The sequence below is a fragment of the Mustela nivalis genome (genome assembly GCF_964662115.1).
Source record: "Mustela nivalis genome assembly, chromosome: 10".
NCBI classification, from domain to species: domain Eukaryota; kingdom Metazoa; phylum Chordata; class Mammalia; order Carnivora; family Mustelidae; genus Mustela; species Mustela nivalis.
Window position 1 is genome coordinate 72,679,041 of NC_139029.1, and position 13,653 is coordinate 72,692,693.

Below are 13,653 nucleotides of genomic sequence, written 5' to 3' on the forward strand. Positions count from 1 at the left end.
TCCTAGGCCCAATAATCTATTTTGAATATTCTTTACACTATGAGTATCTTAGTAAATAAAAATAATTACAGATGATGCAGGTTCTATAAAATGAAATGTTAACATCCAAAAATTGCAAAATGCCTTTCAAGGTCCAGTTTACCACTCTGGCTTTTCTATACACACACACACACGCACACATATATATATATTGCACACACCCGCTTTGATTTTCCTGGCGTCAATGGTGGTTCCCAAAGCCTGACTTTGTTATATAAATAAAATATACATGAAAAGAAACAGAAAACAAGGACCTCTACCAGCTTTATTAGCTGCAATGATATGCATTATTTGTAATTATAAATTACATTTAACATGTAATTATAACAAAAACTTTAGTTTTGAAAAACATTTTATTCAAGAATTACATAATTTCAAATATCTTCCAAAATACAGTTTCCTAGATTGCTACAAAAGAAAGCAAATTCAATAAGAAATTTAAATCATTAAATATGTTTTACTAGTATATACATACAGAATGCCAAGCAATTAATATTTAGCCCTGGAATGCGTACCATGTCTTTTGTTTTTCCTTATTAAAGAGAGGCTCAATCCAGCACTTGGTATAGGCTATATACAACAGGCCAAGTTCAGTGTTGAGAAGAGTTTGACATTAGCTGCCTCAGTTTACAGCTGTGGTAGTTTGTCCACAGGGGTGTCAAATTTGAAGTCTGTAGGAAACAGATCTGGGGCTCGAGGATAGATTAGCCTGTAGGACTGTCTGATTGTAACATCAGCAACACCAGCAATATCTCCAATTTCTAAAAGACAAAAATCAAAATATTAATTCCAACTTATGTATACAGCTATTCCATCTTATCTCCCATCTACAACCTGCATTCCAATGTGTGAGATAGAGTAGTATAAAATCCAAACTGAAAACCCCAGGGACGTTGACTTTCAAAACCTAACAATGCAAATCCATACCAAAAGGTAGGTAGGAGGCCTACGGTTGATAACAGTAGTAATGGCAGTATCCCAATCACCTCAAAGGGCTGTCTCGGCCATATGAAGAGCTCTGTTCGTTGAGGGCCACAGCAAGAGTGCTCAGGGCACAGCACTAGGAGCGAGAACTCTTGTACTAGCTGTCCTTTTGAGAACTGACTGCTGTTCCTTCACAGAAGTCTGAGGATCATGGAAGTAATCCATGAATACATTCTTATAAACTCACTTTATTATTTCCATGTTTAAAAGTTCCCCTGTAACACCTGTAGTAAATCCTGTTCTGTTAAAAGATTCTTTTGGAATCCTATGTTAAAGACTGTCCTACCTCATTTTTCTACTTAGTACATCAGACAGTATACATCTACTTAATACAGCTGTACATTCTAGCATCGTGTAGATGTTTTCACTGTTATAGACACATAACACTGAGCACTGAGAGTTCATGTATTTCTAGTCTATTACAGAAGCCTAGGAGATCTAGTTTTACCTTTCAAAGTCATTGTCACCTTTTTCCTTTTTATTAAAAGGAGTCCCAAGGGACTGCTATGTGACAACTGTTTGATCATAAGTTCTTAATCAAAATGGATTTTTAAAACATAGGCTTTACTGCAAACTCATTTTACCACCTTTTCACAGATCAACGCCTAAGGTTTTACGGATTTTCAGTGTGGATGTCTGCCATCAGTGTGCAATGAGCTCATTTTAAATGTCGTCTCATGTTGTGTTACATTTGTTACCTATCTGTCTTCTAGGCATGGAGACGGTGACTGTCAATTGGCTGCTGGGAAGGGAAGAAAAGGGCTTACATCTCAAAAAACCCAAAAACTTCATGTAAAACACAAAGAGCAGAAAGTGCCAAGATAAACACTTTTGTGCTGTTGATTGGCATAAAGGTAAGGACACTCGGCTTAGTTTTAACTTCTCAATTTTACCAGAAGACTCAAAATTTCCTTGAGTCTTCTCAAAATTAAGACCAAAGGAATCGATAATGGCACATTTAAGTAACTAATGGTTGGCTTCTTCTTTCTAATCACTCTTCTATATAATCTATTACTTTTATTAATACAGAAACCTGCAGCCTGAGCGGAGGTGAAAGGCTGTTCTTAATAGGGTATTATAGCCAGTGCAGCCAGTCCTCTCACTGTCTCACTTTTAAATTTAGAATGGACTGCTGTTTTTCCTTTATAGATCTTTTTGAGGATCACAAAATTAATTAGTGAATAAATGCTTGTAAAGAAATTCACTTAGCACTTCTTTCTGTTTGCAAGTTCCCCTACAACAATAAACTCAAAAGTGGCTTTTAGAAGTTTGAAACTACTTCATTAAGAAACTGAGTAACGTTTGAAAGGAGAAAGAGAACAGGCTTCACAGAATGTTACAACCTGATGGTCAGCATGAATTGCTAGTGTACTCACTGTAGGAGGCCATGCTGGGAAGTGGGAAACAAGTGCGGCCCCCAAACTTTCTAGATCTAAAAAGCTAAATTTTGAGGGGGAAAGAAGGACTATTCAAAATATTGTTTCAGGGTGACAAAAATAACTTCTAGAAATGAAAAATGTAGAAACTAAAATACTTAATTTGAATGGGAAAAGTGTGTCCATACAGAGTTATGCCTATAAACATTTTTATTTATGAATCACTTACAAAAATAGAGTATTTTGCTGTTAAGTTTTGATTCTAGGAAACTACTTTTTTTTAAAGATTTATTTATTTGCAAGAGGGAGACAGAAAATCTCAAGCAGACTTGCCACTGAGCATGGAGTCCCACACGGGGCTCAATCTCACAACACTGAGATCATGACCTGTGTCATCCAGGTGCCCCAAGGAAGAAATTCTCTCTTAAATGTGAGTTCAGATATTTACCGGCTCTGTACTTAAAATGGAAATACAGGGGCACCTGAGTGGCTCAGTGGGTTAAAGCCTCTGCCTTCGGCTCAGGTCATGGTCCCGGGGTCCTGGGATCGAGCCCCACATTAGAAGCTCTGCTCAGTGGGGAGCCTGCTTCCTCCTCTTTCTCTCTGCCTGCCTCTCTGCCTACTTGTGATCTGTCTGTCAAATAAATAAATAAAAATCTTAAAAAAAAAAAAAAAAAGGAAATATAATTACATACTACAGCCTTCACAATTTCATCACTATTCTTCCTGAGAAAGAGTCCTACCTTTTTGGGTCCTCTTCTCAGCTGATGCTTGTGAAGCCATGTAAATGGCTGCTGCCGCCACAGAAATCGGGCTCCTTCCAGGAACCAAGTCCAGTTCCACAGCTTTACGGGCTATATGTGTAGCTGCCATCTGCACTTGTTTAGGGAGACAAAGGTTGGAACAAAACCTGGACATGAAGTCCCCAGTTGTAATCAAATCCACGCTGGTCTCTAAAGCCTTCAAAATAAGTTTAAAACATCTACCAATTTCTTTCTTAGAAATTCGTGACACAGCACATATTTCTGAAAGGAAAAAATTAAATAAATCCATGTTAAGTCATACGGTTCATTTAAGAATACATCATTTCTGATTATAAAATACATTCTGATTGCAAAAGTGCAATCATGCCTTAAACAGCCTGATTAAAAAATAGGCAGAGGGATCTGAATAGAGATTTTTCCAGAGACAACATACAGATGGCCAACAGGCACATGAAAAGATGTTCAACATCACTAATTATAGGAAATGCAAATCAAAACCACAATGAGATATCACCTCAAACTGGTCAGAATGGCTATTATCAAAAAGATAAGAAATAACAAGTGTTGGAGAGGGGAAAGGATGTGAGAAATGGAAACCCTCACACACTGCTGGTGGGAATGTAAATTGGCACAGCCACTATGGAAAAAGATGGAGGCTCCTCAAAAAACCAGGAATAGAAATACTTTATGATCCAGCTATTCCACTTCTGGGTATTTATAAAAAGAATACAAAGACACAGATTCAAAAGGATTTATGCGTGCCTATATTCACTGCAGCATCGTTTACAACAGATAAGACATGGAGACAATCTAAATGTCATCAGTGGAGGGATGGATGATGAAGTGGTAGGTACATACACCAACACACACTATTCAGTCACAAAAATGAGTGAGATCTCCTCATTTGCAACAACATGCATGGACCTAGAGGGTATTATGCATAATATGTGGAATCTAAAAACAAAAACAAATGAATAAAAACAAACTCATGGACACACAGAGAACACCCTGGTGGTTATGAGAGGGGAAAGGAGTTGGGGAGTAGGCAAAATGAGTGAAGGGAGTCAACTGTACGGTGATGGATGGTCACTAGACTTTCAGTGATTGCTCTGTAGTATGTAACAGATGTCAAATTACAGTTGACCCCTGAACAACTCAGGGGCTAGGGATGCCAATTTCCAGCACAAAAATCTATGTGTAATTTCTTACTCCCCCAAAACTTAACTACCAATAGCGTACTATTGTCTGAAAGCCTTAGTGATAATAGTCAACATTTGTATTTGTATTATATACTCTCTTTTTAGAATAAAGCTAGAGACAATATTAAAATCGTAAGAGAAACTACACTTGCAGTACCACACCATACGTCAAAAAAATCTGCATATAAGTAGATACATGCAGTTCAAATTCATGTTGTTCAAAGGTCAAAATGTGCAATATTGTGCTCCCAAAATTCACCTATGTTAATATATGGGATATATGGTATATAATGTATCAATTACATCAATAAAGAACAAATCATGCCTTATAAATGAATCTCTGATCTTCTCAGTGATAGCTCCCACAGAGCTAATTTAAAATTTCTCAGTTAATTTAAAAATATTTATTTTTTAGAGAGAGAGAGTGTGCACAAGTAGGGGGAGATGCAGGGAGGATGGAGAGGGAGAGAGACTCTCAAGCAGACTCTGCATTGAGCACAGAGCCTGGTGCTGGACATGATTGATCTCATAGCCTGAGATCATGACCTGAGCTGAAACAAGAGTCAGGTGCTTCACTGACTGAGGCACCCTCTCTGTTAATTTAAGTATTTATCACACTTCAAATAAGTCTTAAACAAGTTAAATGTAGATTCTTACTATTTCAATATTAACTTCTCTAAATTTCAATTCAGACAAGTAAGTTGCTTCAAAAATTCTAAAACTTCGTTGATATTTATGTATGTATCTGTTGTAAGGAGTAGGTGTATCAAGATGAAAGAAAACACTGAAAGCTAAATACTTCTCAAGCTACATGAAGTCACATGCACGGGCAATCTCTGGGATTACAGGCTATAACAAAATGAGATCGGATACTTGATTCTGTTGTCTAAAAATTAAACTACCACTTTCAGAACAAATTTAACAAAAGCCTTAGTTTTAAGTTGTAATAACCAAAAAGATGATGAGAATAAAAGCCATGCCGCATAGTAAAATATTCACTGATAAATGAAAGGTAATGAAAGTCTTATGCAGAAAAGAACCCTGGCGGTGAAAGAGGAAGCCCCACAGCCTCTCTGAACAGCTGTTACCTATTCACCGTGACGGCAAACTGGACGGAAAATACTTGTTCTCTCAAAATCTCCGACACTAAGTGTGAAAGTGCAAACTGTGTAACTTGAAACAAATGGCGCTGATGTTTTCTAAGGCTTGACTCCTTCACAGTAGAAACCTGTGCTGGGAGTGGGAATGGTTTTCCACGTGTCAAGTGTATAGACTTAACTAGTAGGGAAGGCGCCCTCTGGCTTATGATGCCAGGCCTCAAACACCTCAAAAGAGTCAGTTCAAAAGATCTCATGAGCAAAGAACACAGAGCACACATGAACTAAAGCGATGTTACATGGGAAAATAATCTGAGAAGAATAATGGTTAAGATCATGCAATGAATTTCTGTCAAGGAATAAAATAAAGAGGCATTTGGAAATGATACTAAGATGGATTACAATATGTAAGCAGGAAAACATGACAACTACATAGTGTCAAAGCTGCTTGACTTTGGTCTGTTACTTTATCACGGTTATTACATAACTTTGCAATCTTTGCAACTAAAAACTTACCTTTAAATGTCCTAGGAACCCCTTCTTGTCTACAGGCGATATAGAGACAAGCGGAGGCTATGGCATCATTAGCTCTGCCCTTCAGGCTCTTCTGTTCATACACTTGCTTGAATAAATTATTTGTTCGATCCTTCAAAGCAAAGAAACTAAGTTTAATTAACTCTAGGCCATTTAATTAGTTGCAATATCAAAATTTCATGTGTTCATTAAATTATGCTAAGTCAATGCCAGAATGGCTTAAAGGAGACAGACAAGAACTTACAACTATATTCCGAGGGAGGTTGATTCTGTCTGCCATAGTAGTGATTTCTTTGAAAGCATTCATCATTGCACGATCAGAACTGCTCATTGTTCTCCGATTTTGGTACTTAGAATTGCCAAATTCATCAAAACTTGCAGCTCCTGTACCCTATAAAACAAAGTTTTACAACTTCATGCAAAAAAGATTCTTTAAATATGAATGAACAGACATTTCTAAGAAAACAACTTCCATGATCTGACTGCATAAGCCCAAGAATTCTACCCTGTGCCTCCTCCTTATTCCTTAGTAGAACAAGTACCAGATTGAGATGGTTTAAATGAGTATCTGTGAGAGGACCCAGTAATATCAACCATCACATTAACAGACCAAAGAGAAACACACACCAAAGGTGCTATAAAGGCAAGCAAATAAAACCCAAAAGCCATTTTTTGATAAAAACTCACAAAACACGGGACGCCTGGGTGGCTCAGTGGGTTAAAGCCTCTGCCCCCGGCTCACGTCATGATCCCAGGGTACTGGGATCGAGCCCCGCATCCGGCTGTCTGCTCAGCGGGGAGCCTGCTTCCCTCTCTCTCTGTCTGCCTCTCTGCCTACTTGTGATCTCTCTGTCAAATGAATAAATAAAATCTTAAAAAAAAAAAAAAAACCTCACAAAACACTACAAATAGGTACTTCTTCAAATTAGAAAATCTTTCTCCCACGCCCCAAGCCAGCACAGTGAATAATGAAGAAAGCAAGCATACCCTGTTTTATTGTGCGTCATTTACTGCACTTTGCAGAGATTATATTTTTGTACTGCTGTTAACAAACTGAGGGTTTATGGCTACCCCACGTTGAGCAAGTCTACTGGTGCCATTATTCACTTCAGGTCTCGGTCACATATTGGTTATTCTTGCAACATTTCCAACTTACTCTATTTCTCATGGTGACCTATGATCAGTGATCTTTGATGTTACTATTTTAATCATTTTGGGGCTCCAAAAACTGCACACTTAGAAGATGGCAAGCTTAATAAATTTGCGCATTCTGACTGCTCCACTGAGCAGCTCTTCCCCCATGTCTCTCCCTCTCCTCGGGCCTTCCTGTTTCCTAAGACTCAACAATACTAAAATTAGGCCAATTAATAACCCTTTAATGGCCTCTCTGTTTGAGTCAAAGAAATAGTCACATGCTCCTCACTTTTGTATCAAAAGCTAGAAATGATTAGGCTTAGTAAAAAAAAGGCATATCAAAATCTGAGATGGGCTGAAAGCTAGGCGACTTGTGCCAAAAAGCCAAGCTGTGAATGCCAAGGAGACGTTCTTGAAGGATATTAAAAGTGCTACTCTCCAGTGAACACACAAACGATAAGAAAGTGAAACAGCCTTCTTGCTGATATCTTAATGATATGAAAGTGTTAATGGCCTGGATGGAAGATCAAACCAGCCACAACATTCCCTTAAGCCAGTGCCTAATCCAGTGCAAGGCCCCAACTCTCCCAATTCGTGAAAGCTGAGAGAGGTAAGGAAGCCCCAGGAGAGAGGTCGGAAGCTGGTAGAGGTTTGTTTCTGAGGTTGAAGGAAAAGAAGCCATCTCTTATAGAGCACAAGATGAAGGGCACGTGCTGACAGAGAAGCTGCCCCAAGTTCTCTAGAAGATGCAACTATGAGAATTCATGAAGGTGGCTACACTCAACAACAGATTTTCAATGTAGAAGAAACTGCCTTCTATTGGAAGAATATGCCATCTAGGACTTCCTCAGCTGGAGAGGAAAGAGAGGTCAATGCCTGACTTCAAAGATTCAACAGCCTGTCTCTGTTGTTAGGGCCTAATGTAGCTGGTGACTTGAAGTTGAAGCCAATGCTCATGTACCAGTCTGACAACCCTAGGGTCCCTAACAACTATGCTATCTACTTTGCCTGTGCTCTAGAAATAAAACAACAAAGCCTGGATGAGAGCGCATCTGTTTATAACAGGGCTTACCAAGTATTTTAAGCCCACTATTGAGAACTACTGTTCAGAAAAGAAGATTGCTTTCAAACTATGACTGCTCACTGACAATACACCTGGACTGTCTGTGGGGAGCTCTGGCTCTGACAGAGCTGGACAATGGGATTACTGTTGTTCTCATGCCTGCTAACACAACATCCATCCTGCAGCCTGTGGATCAAAGAGTGACTTCTACTCTCAAGGCTTATTTAGGAAACATATTTCGTAAGGCTACAGGTGCCACAGCAAGTGTTTCCTCTGATGGTCCGGGGCAGAGTCCACTGAAGAACTGGAAAAGATTCACCATTCTACATGCCATTAAGAACATTCATGACTAATGGGAAGAGCTCACAATATCAACATGAACAGGAGTCTGGAAGAAATTGATTCCAGCCTCATGGGTAACTTGGCGGGCTCAGGACTCCAGTGGAGGCAGGGACAGCAGATGTGGTGGAAACAGCGAGAAGACTAGAAGCAGCAGGGGAGCCTGAACATGTGACTGGACGGCTGCGATCTCCTGATCAAACATTCATGGTGGAGGGGCTGCTTCTTACAGATGAGCAAAGACAGTAGTTTCCTGAGCTTGACTCTACTCCTGGTGAAGATGCTGTGAAGATGGTTGGAATGACAACAGAGGATTTGGAATATTAAATAAACTTAGGTGACAAAGCAGCGGCAGGGTCAGAGAGGATGAAGTCCAATTCTGAGACAAGCTCTTCTGTGGGTAAAATGCTATCGGACAGTATCACAAGCTACAGAGAAATCACATGTGAAAGAAAGAATCAGTTGATGGGATAAACTTCAGTATTTTAAGAAACTGCCAGAGCCACCTACCATTCAGCAACCATCACATCGAAGCAATACCATTCACCAGCAAAAAGATCACAATTCACTGAAAGCTCAGAAGATGGTTAACATTTTAAAATTAGGCAAGGAGAGCAAGACAGGGGGGCACCTGGCTGGTGCAGTCAGTAGCACATGCAGCTCTTGCTCTTGGGATTGTAAGTTCAAGCCCCACATGTGGCGTGTTTACTTAAGATAAAAAATAATTAAAAATTAAAAATAAGGGGCGCCTGGGTGGCTCAGTGCTTTAAGCCGCTGCCTTCGGCTCAGGTCATGATCTCAGGGTCCTGGGATTGAGTCCCGCATCGGGCTCTCTGCTCAGCAGGGAGCCTGCTTCCTTCTCTCTCTCTCTGCCTGCCTCTCAGTGTACTTGTAATTTCTCTCTGTCAAATAAATAAATAAAAAATCTTAAAAAAAAAAAATTAAAAATAAAATTAAGAGAAAAATCAGAGGTACTCATTTGGGAAGGAAGCGATAAACTATTTACAGATAGTTTTTCTGAATACCTAGGATACTCAAGAAAATCACTGTAAAACTGCTATAAATAACAAAATCCATGAGAGGCAAGGTCAAACAGAAATCAATAGCCTTCATATGTCCAACTAACCAGTTCTAAGGCAATGAGAGATACTCCAAATGCAAAACAACAAAAAAGATAAGTACCTAGGAATCATCTTAAACATAAAAGATCTATTATGAAGAAAACCTCTCTAGAAGGACACATATGACTTAAGGAGATGGAAAAGCATACTATATTTTTGGACAGATTTATCAGGAAGAAGTTGATTTTCTCTAAGTCAATTTGCAAATAATATCTTACCAATGCCTTGCTGAAAATAACTTTAAAAAAAACCAAAACAAACAAACAAACAAAAAAACAAAGTGACCCCTCCTAAACTTTAAATGGAAAAGATGAGTGAAGAAAATGCTTAGAAGGCAGAGCAGTGAGGAAGAGCTAAAGCTATGGGATACTAACAGTGCGGCGTGACATCTGACTTGACAGGGCCAGGACGATACAAGATAGAAAGTCTGGAAATATTCCCAAATACATATAGAAATCTAGTATATGACAAATGTAACACCTTAAAAAACTCACTTTTGCCATGTAGGATAAACCACTGTCAAAGGATACAGGAGAAAACTAGTGATAGTGGTTACTGGTTTCTGACAGGGAAAGGAGGTTGCACTGGGAACTGAGTTTGGGGGTCAAGGGTGAAGAAAATTGTGTTCTTTTCATATTTGTGTTTGAGTCATGTACTTCCTACTAAAAAAATTTAAACATTAAAAGAAGTCACAGATTCAATTAGTTGCAATCTCAGATTTTAAAATGTCCTCAGTATACTTTTATCCCCCAGCCTGTAAGGCTGAAGTAAATGTAGAAATCACCCAAAGATATTTCTGAATATAATACTATCAACTTGAACCAATCCTACACTGTGGTTCTCAAATTTTATGTGTACTTTATAAAGCATCAAATTTTATATGTACTTTATAGAGCATAATTAATGACCTTTTTCATAATATTTTCTTGAAAACAGACTGCAGTAGTATAGATTAAGTCCTGAAATAGCATCCCTCTATTAGTTCTTTGGAATATGGCCACCACTACTTCCAGTTCAGATAAAAGAGCAAAAAGAAGCCAGGTTGCCAGACATATTACACTGCTGCCTTATCTAACAGCAACAGCTACCATTTACTGAACACACACTACATGTATTATAAAAACTTTACCTACATTTCCACGTAACCCTCAAAATTTCTACGAAGTACTCGTATTCTCACCTAACTGATGACGAACATGAAGCTTAATTACGTGGCTTAGGTAAGTCATAAATCCACCAATATTAGAAAATAAGCTATACTGAGCTACAATTTAGCTCGGTGGGGGGAAAAGAAAAGACATTCATAATATTCAAGGAACATATCAATATGAACACATAAAGATCACACTACATTCAATTTCTGTGCAAAATATGCTTCATGGAAACAAGGGCCTGAGATATAAAGACTCTGTTATCACGACCCGCTGATCTCCCCTTTAAGGTGGAAAAAATGTGTAAGGGAATAATCATTCACAATTGTATTACTGGTAAATCTTATTTTCTCAGGTCAAAATTCCTCATGGAAGCAGTGAGATACTTTTGCAAAGTTCCCAAACTCCCAGGTCTATGGTCAGTCCACACTTTCTATTTCCTAGAGAGAGGTTCGATTACCTTGCCAATCATAGTAGACAAATCTCCATCACTCAGAAGGGGATTCTGAGAGTCTCCAACTCGGGATGGATCTTTTGTTGCTTTATCATTGCTGAAAGTTCTCCATTCAGACCCCACATCGATGACCCGGTCACCTATAAATGTAAACACAAATCTAAATGGTCTTGTCAGGACAGGATTTAATGAACACTGTGTAATACCCAACTCAGCCCTTTTATTCTAAGAAATCTCAACACGGACATCTGGGCTCCAGCTTAAGCATCACATCGCAGACATCTGTCCTGAAGCATTCCTTTAATGACTATGCAAGACCAATAACAACCCTACTTATTATTTATTTATTTATTTATTTATTTATTTTAAAATATTTTATTTATTTGAGAGATTGAGAGAGATCATCAACAGGAAGGAAGGGTAAAGGGAGAAGGAGACACCCCACTCAGCAGGGAGCCTGATGCAGGACTGACCCCAGGAACCTGGGATCTTCCTAAGCTGAAGATAGACACTTAATTGACTGAGCCACTTAGGAGCCCCCATAACCCTCTTTAAATATTGTCCTATAAACAGTCCTATTCTAACTCTTGGAAGAAAAAGAATTAGTCAAAATAAAGACAAATCACAAAATAAAGACATTCATATGTGATGCAAAGATAAATACGATTTAGAACCAAAATTTGCAAGAGGCATAGAAAAACAGACACACACAAACACACACACACACGCCCCCGAAACACTGCTCACAATGGTATTAATGCACACAGTTTCATATAAAGTTATTTTTATGGGAAATGCTTTGCAGAGAGCTAGGCCTAAACTTATGTTTTAGTAACTACTGGACAAAAACAATTATTTTTGGCCAAATAAGTTAAACAGAGTAAAATGTTAAGCCTAGAGCCAGTGAGAAGAAAGCCAGGTAGTCATACCAAAAGAGCAGATATGAATAGATCTGGCTGACTACTGCTTTGGAGGGGATGCTCAGTGGCTGGTAACATCTCCACAGTGACAAGAGTGACCACTGAACACTTGCACCTGTGGTGGTTGTGTGAACGTTCTCTTCTAATCCTCAGAGCCTCGAAAAGTAGATGCCATTTTTACTGCCACTTTAGAAATAAAATTAATTGGCCTAAGATCACCCAACTAGAAAGAAAATGTGCCTCAGATCCCAAAGCCTGTTGGTTCTCTACTACATCTGTAAAGCCTGAACTCTCCCACCAAAGTGTGATAAAACTGAAAGCAGGAACCAGGCCACTGCACTGCTGCCTGAACAGAAAGGAGACCAGAACAGCAGAAATCAGTTACCTCAGCAATTAAAAAAAAGTTCTCGTACTGACAGCCAAGAACATAATGGTTATGAGCATGGACTCTACCATTTGCCGTTTAGTCTTGGACAAATTATGCCATTTTTCAGCTTTAAATTTCCCCAGTAACCTTACAATTTCAATATTGTAAAGATTAAATAAATATAGGTACAATACAAGTAAAGTGATTAAAAAGTTCAAAGTGAGTGCTTGATATTTAGCTATTTGCTGCTACTAAAATGAAAACAAGATGACAGAATATTCTGACATTTCCCTCCTTTTGGTGAGAGGAATAAGGAGAGGCACCGGTTATAAAACATTCGTCTCACATTACACTTTGAAAGTAGCAGAGTACTCTGCTCCAAGTATTTGATCAGAGGAACAGCAAAGAGAAAAGAAGGAAGGAAATTAATGTAGACTCTGCTAAGTCTTCTGAACCGTTTTCTATGTAGTTAATTAAAATGCTATACTCCAAGTATAATCATCATAATCTAATCCTAGTGTTATAGTTAAGAAAGCAGGTCAATGTGCAATGGAATCATTCATTCCTGATGGTTTTGGAAAACTATTTTTTTTGAACAGTCAGCTCACTTGGGAGTAACCAGATATTACTTGGATTAGCAGGTGTTCTTGTCACAAGGGAACTGAGATGACAGGGAGGGTCCCCACATGCCGACCTGTATTAAGTAAGAACAGCCAAGGAAGGCTGAAGCAGGGAGAGTGGTGTATAGCGCAACCTCAGTGGATGAGAGATTGAGCAGCTGGCCCAAAATAAGGACAGAAAGGTTAAATGGATGGGACCATCACGATGGATTTCTCTGCCTCCTCCTGAGAAAAACAAACATCACTAAACTTGGGAAGTAATTCTGTAAGTTCTAAAACTTACCTGAAAGTAACAAAACCTATGATTATAGACTTAAGTCTCACTGCAATATTAATAAACAAGGTTCGTTGTCTCAAAGAGACCACTTTAAAGAGACTGATTTTTCTTCCTTTTTATAAAAGAGTAACAATGCTTGCTTACCAACATATATATTAGTTATATATATGTATGTATGTATATATGTATATATATATATATGTATAAGTGAAAG

At 38.5% G+C, this 13,653-nt stretch overlaps 1 protein-coding gene across 1 annotated transcript in view; it reads right to left on the bottom strand.

Annotated features, from left to right (window-relative positions):
* Positions 1-290: 290 nt before the first annotated feature.
* GTF2B (general transcription factor IIB) overlaps positions 291-13,653 on the bottom strand; it is a 32,961-nt gene continuing 19,598 nt past the window's right edge. The window contains exons 3-7 of the mRNA XM_082688598.1: positions 11,262-11,395; positions 6,238-6,384; positions 5,976-6,105; positions 3,143-3,424; positions 291-800 (exon numbers count right to left, since the gene is read on the bottom strand). Of these exons, the coding sequence (XP_082544724.1) occupies positions 667-800; positions 3,143-3,424; positions 5,976-6,105; positions 6,238-6,384; positions 11,262-11,395 (827 nt within the window). The 3' untranslated portion in view covers positions 291-666. The remainder of the gene's footprint in view (positions 801-3,142; positions 3,425-5,975; positions 6,106-6,237; positions 6,385-11,261; positions 11,396-13,653) is intronic.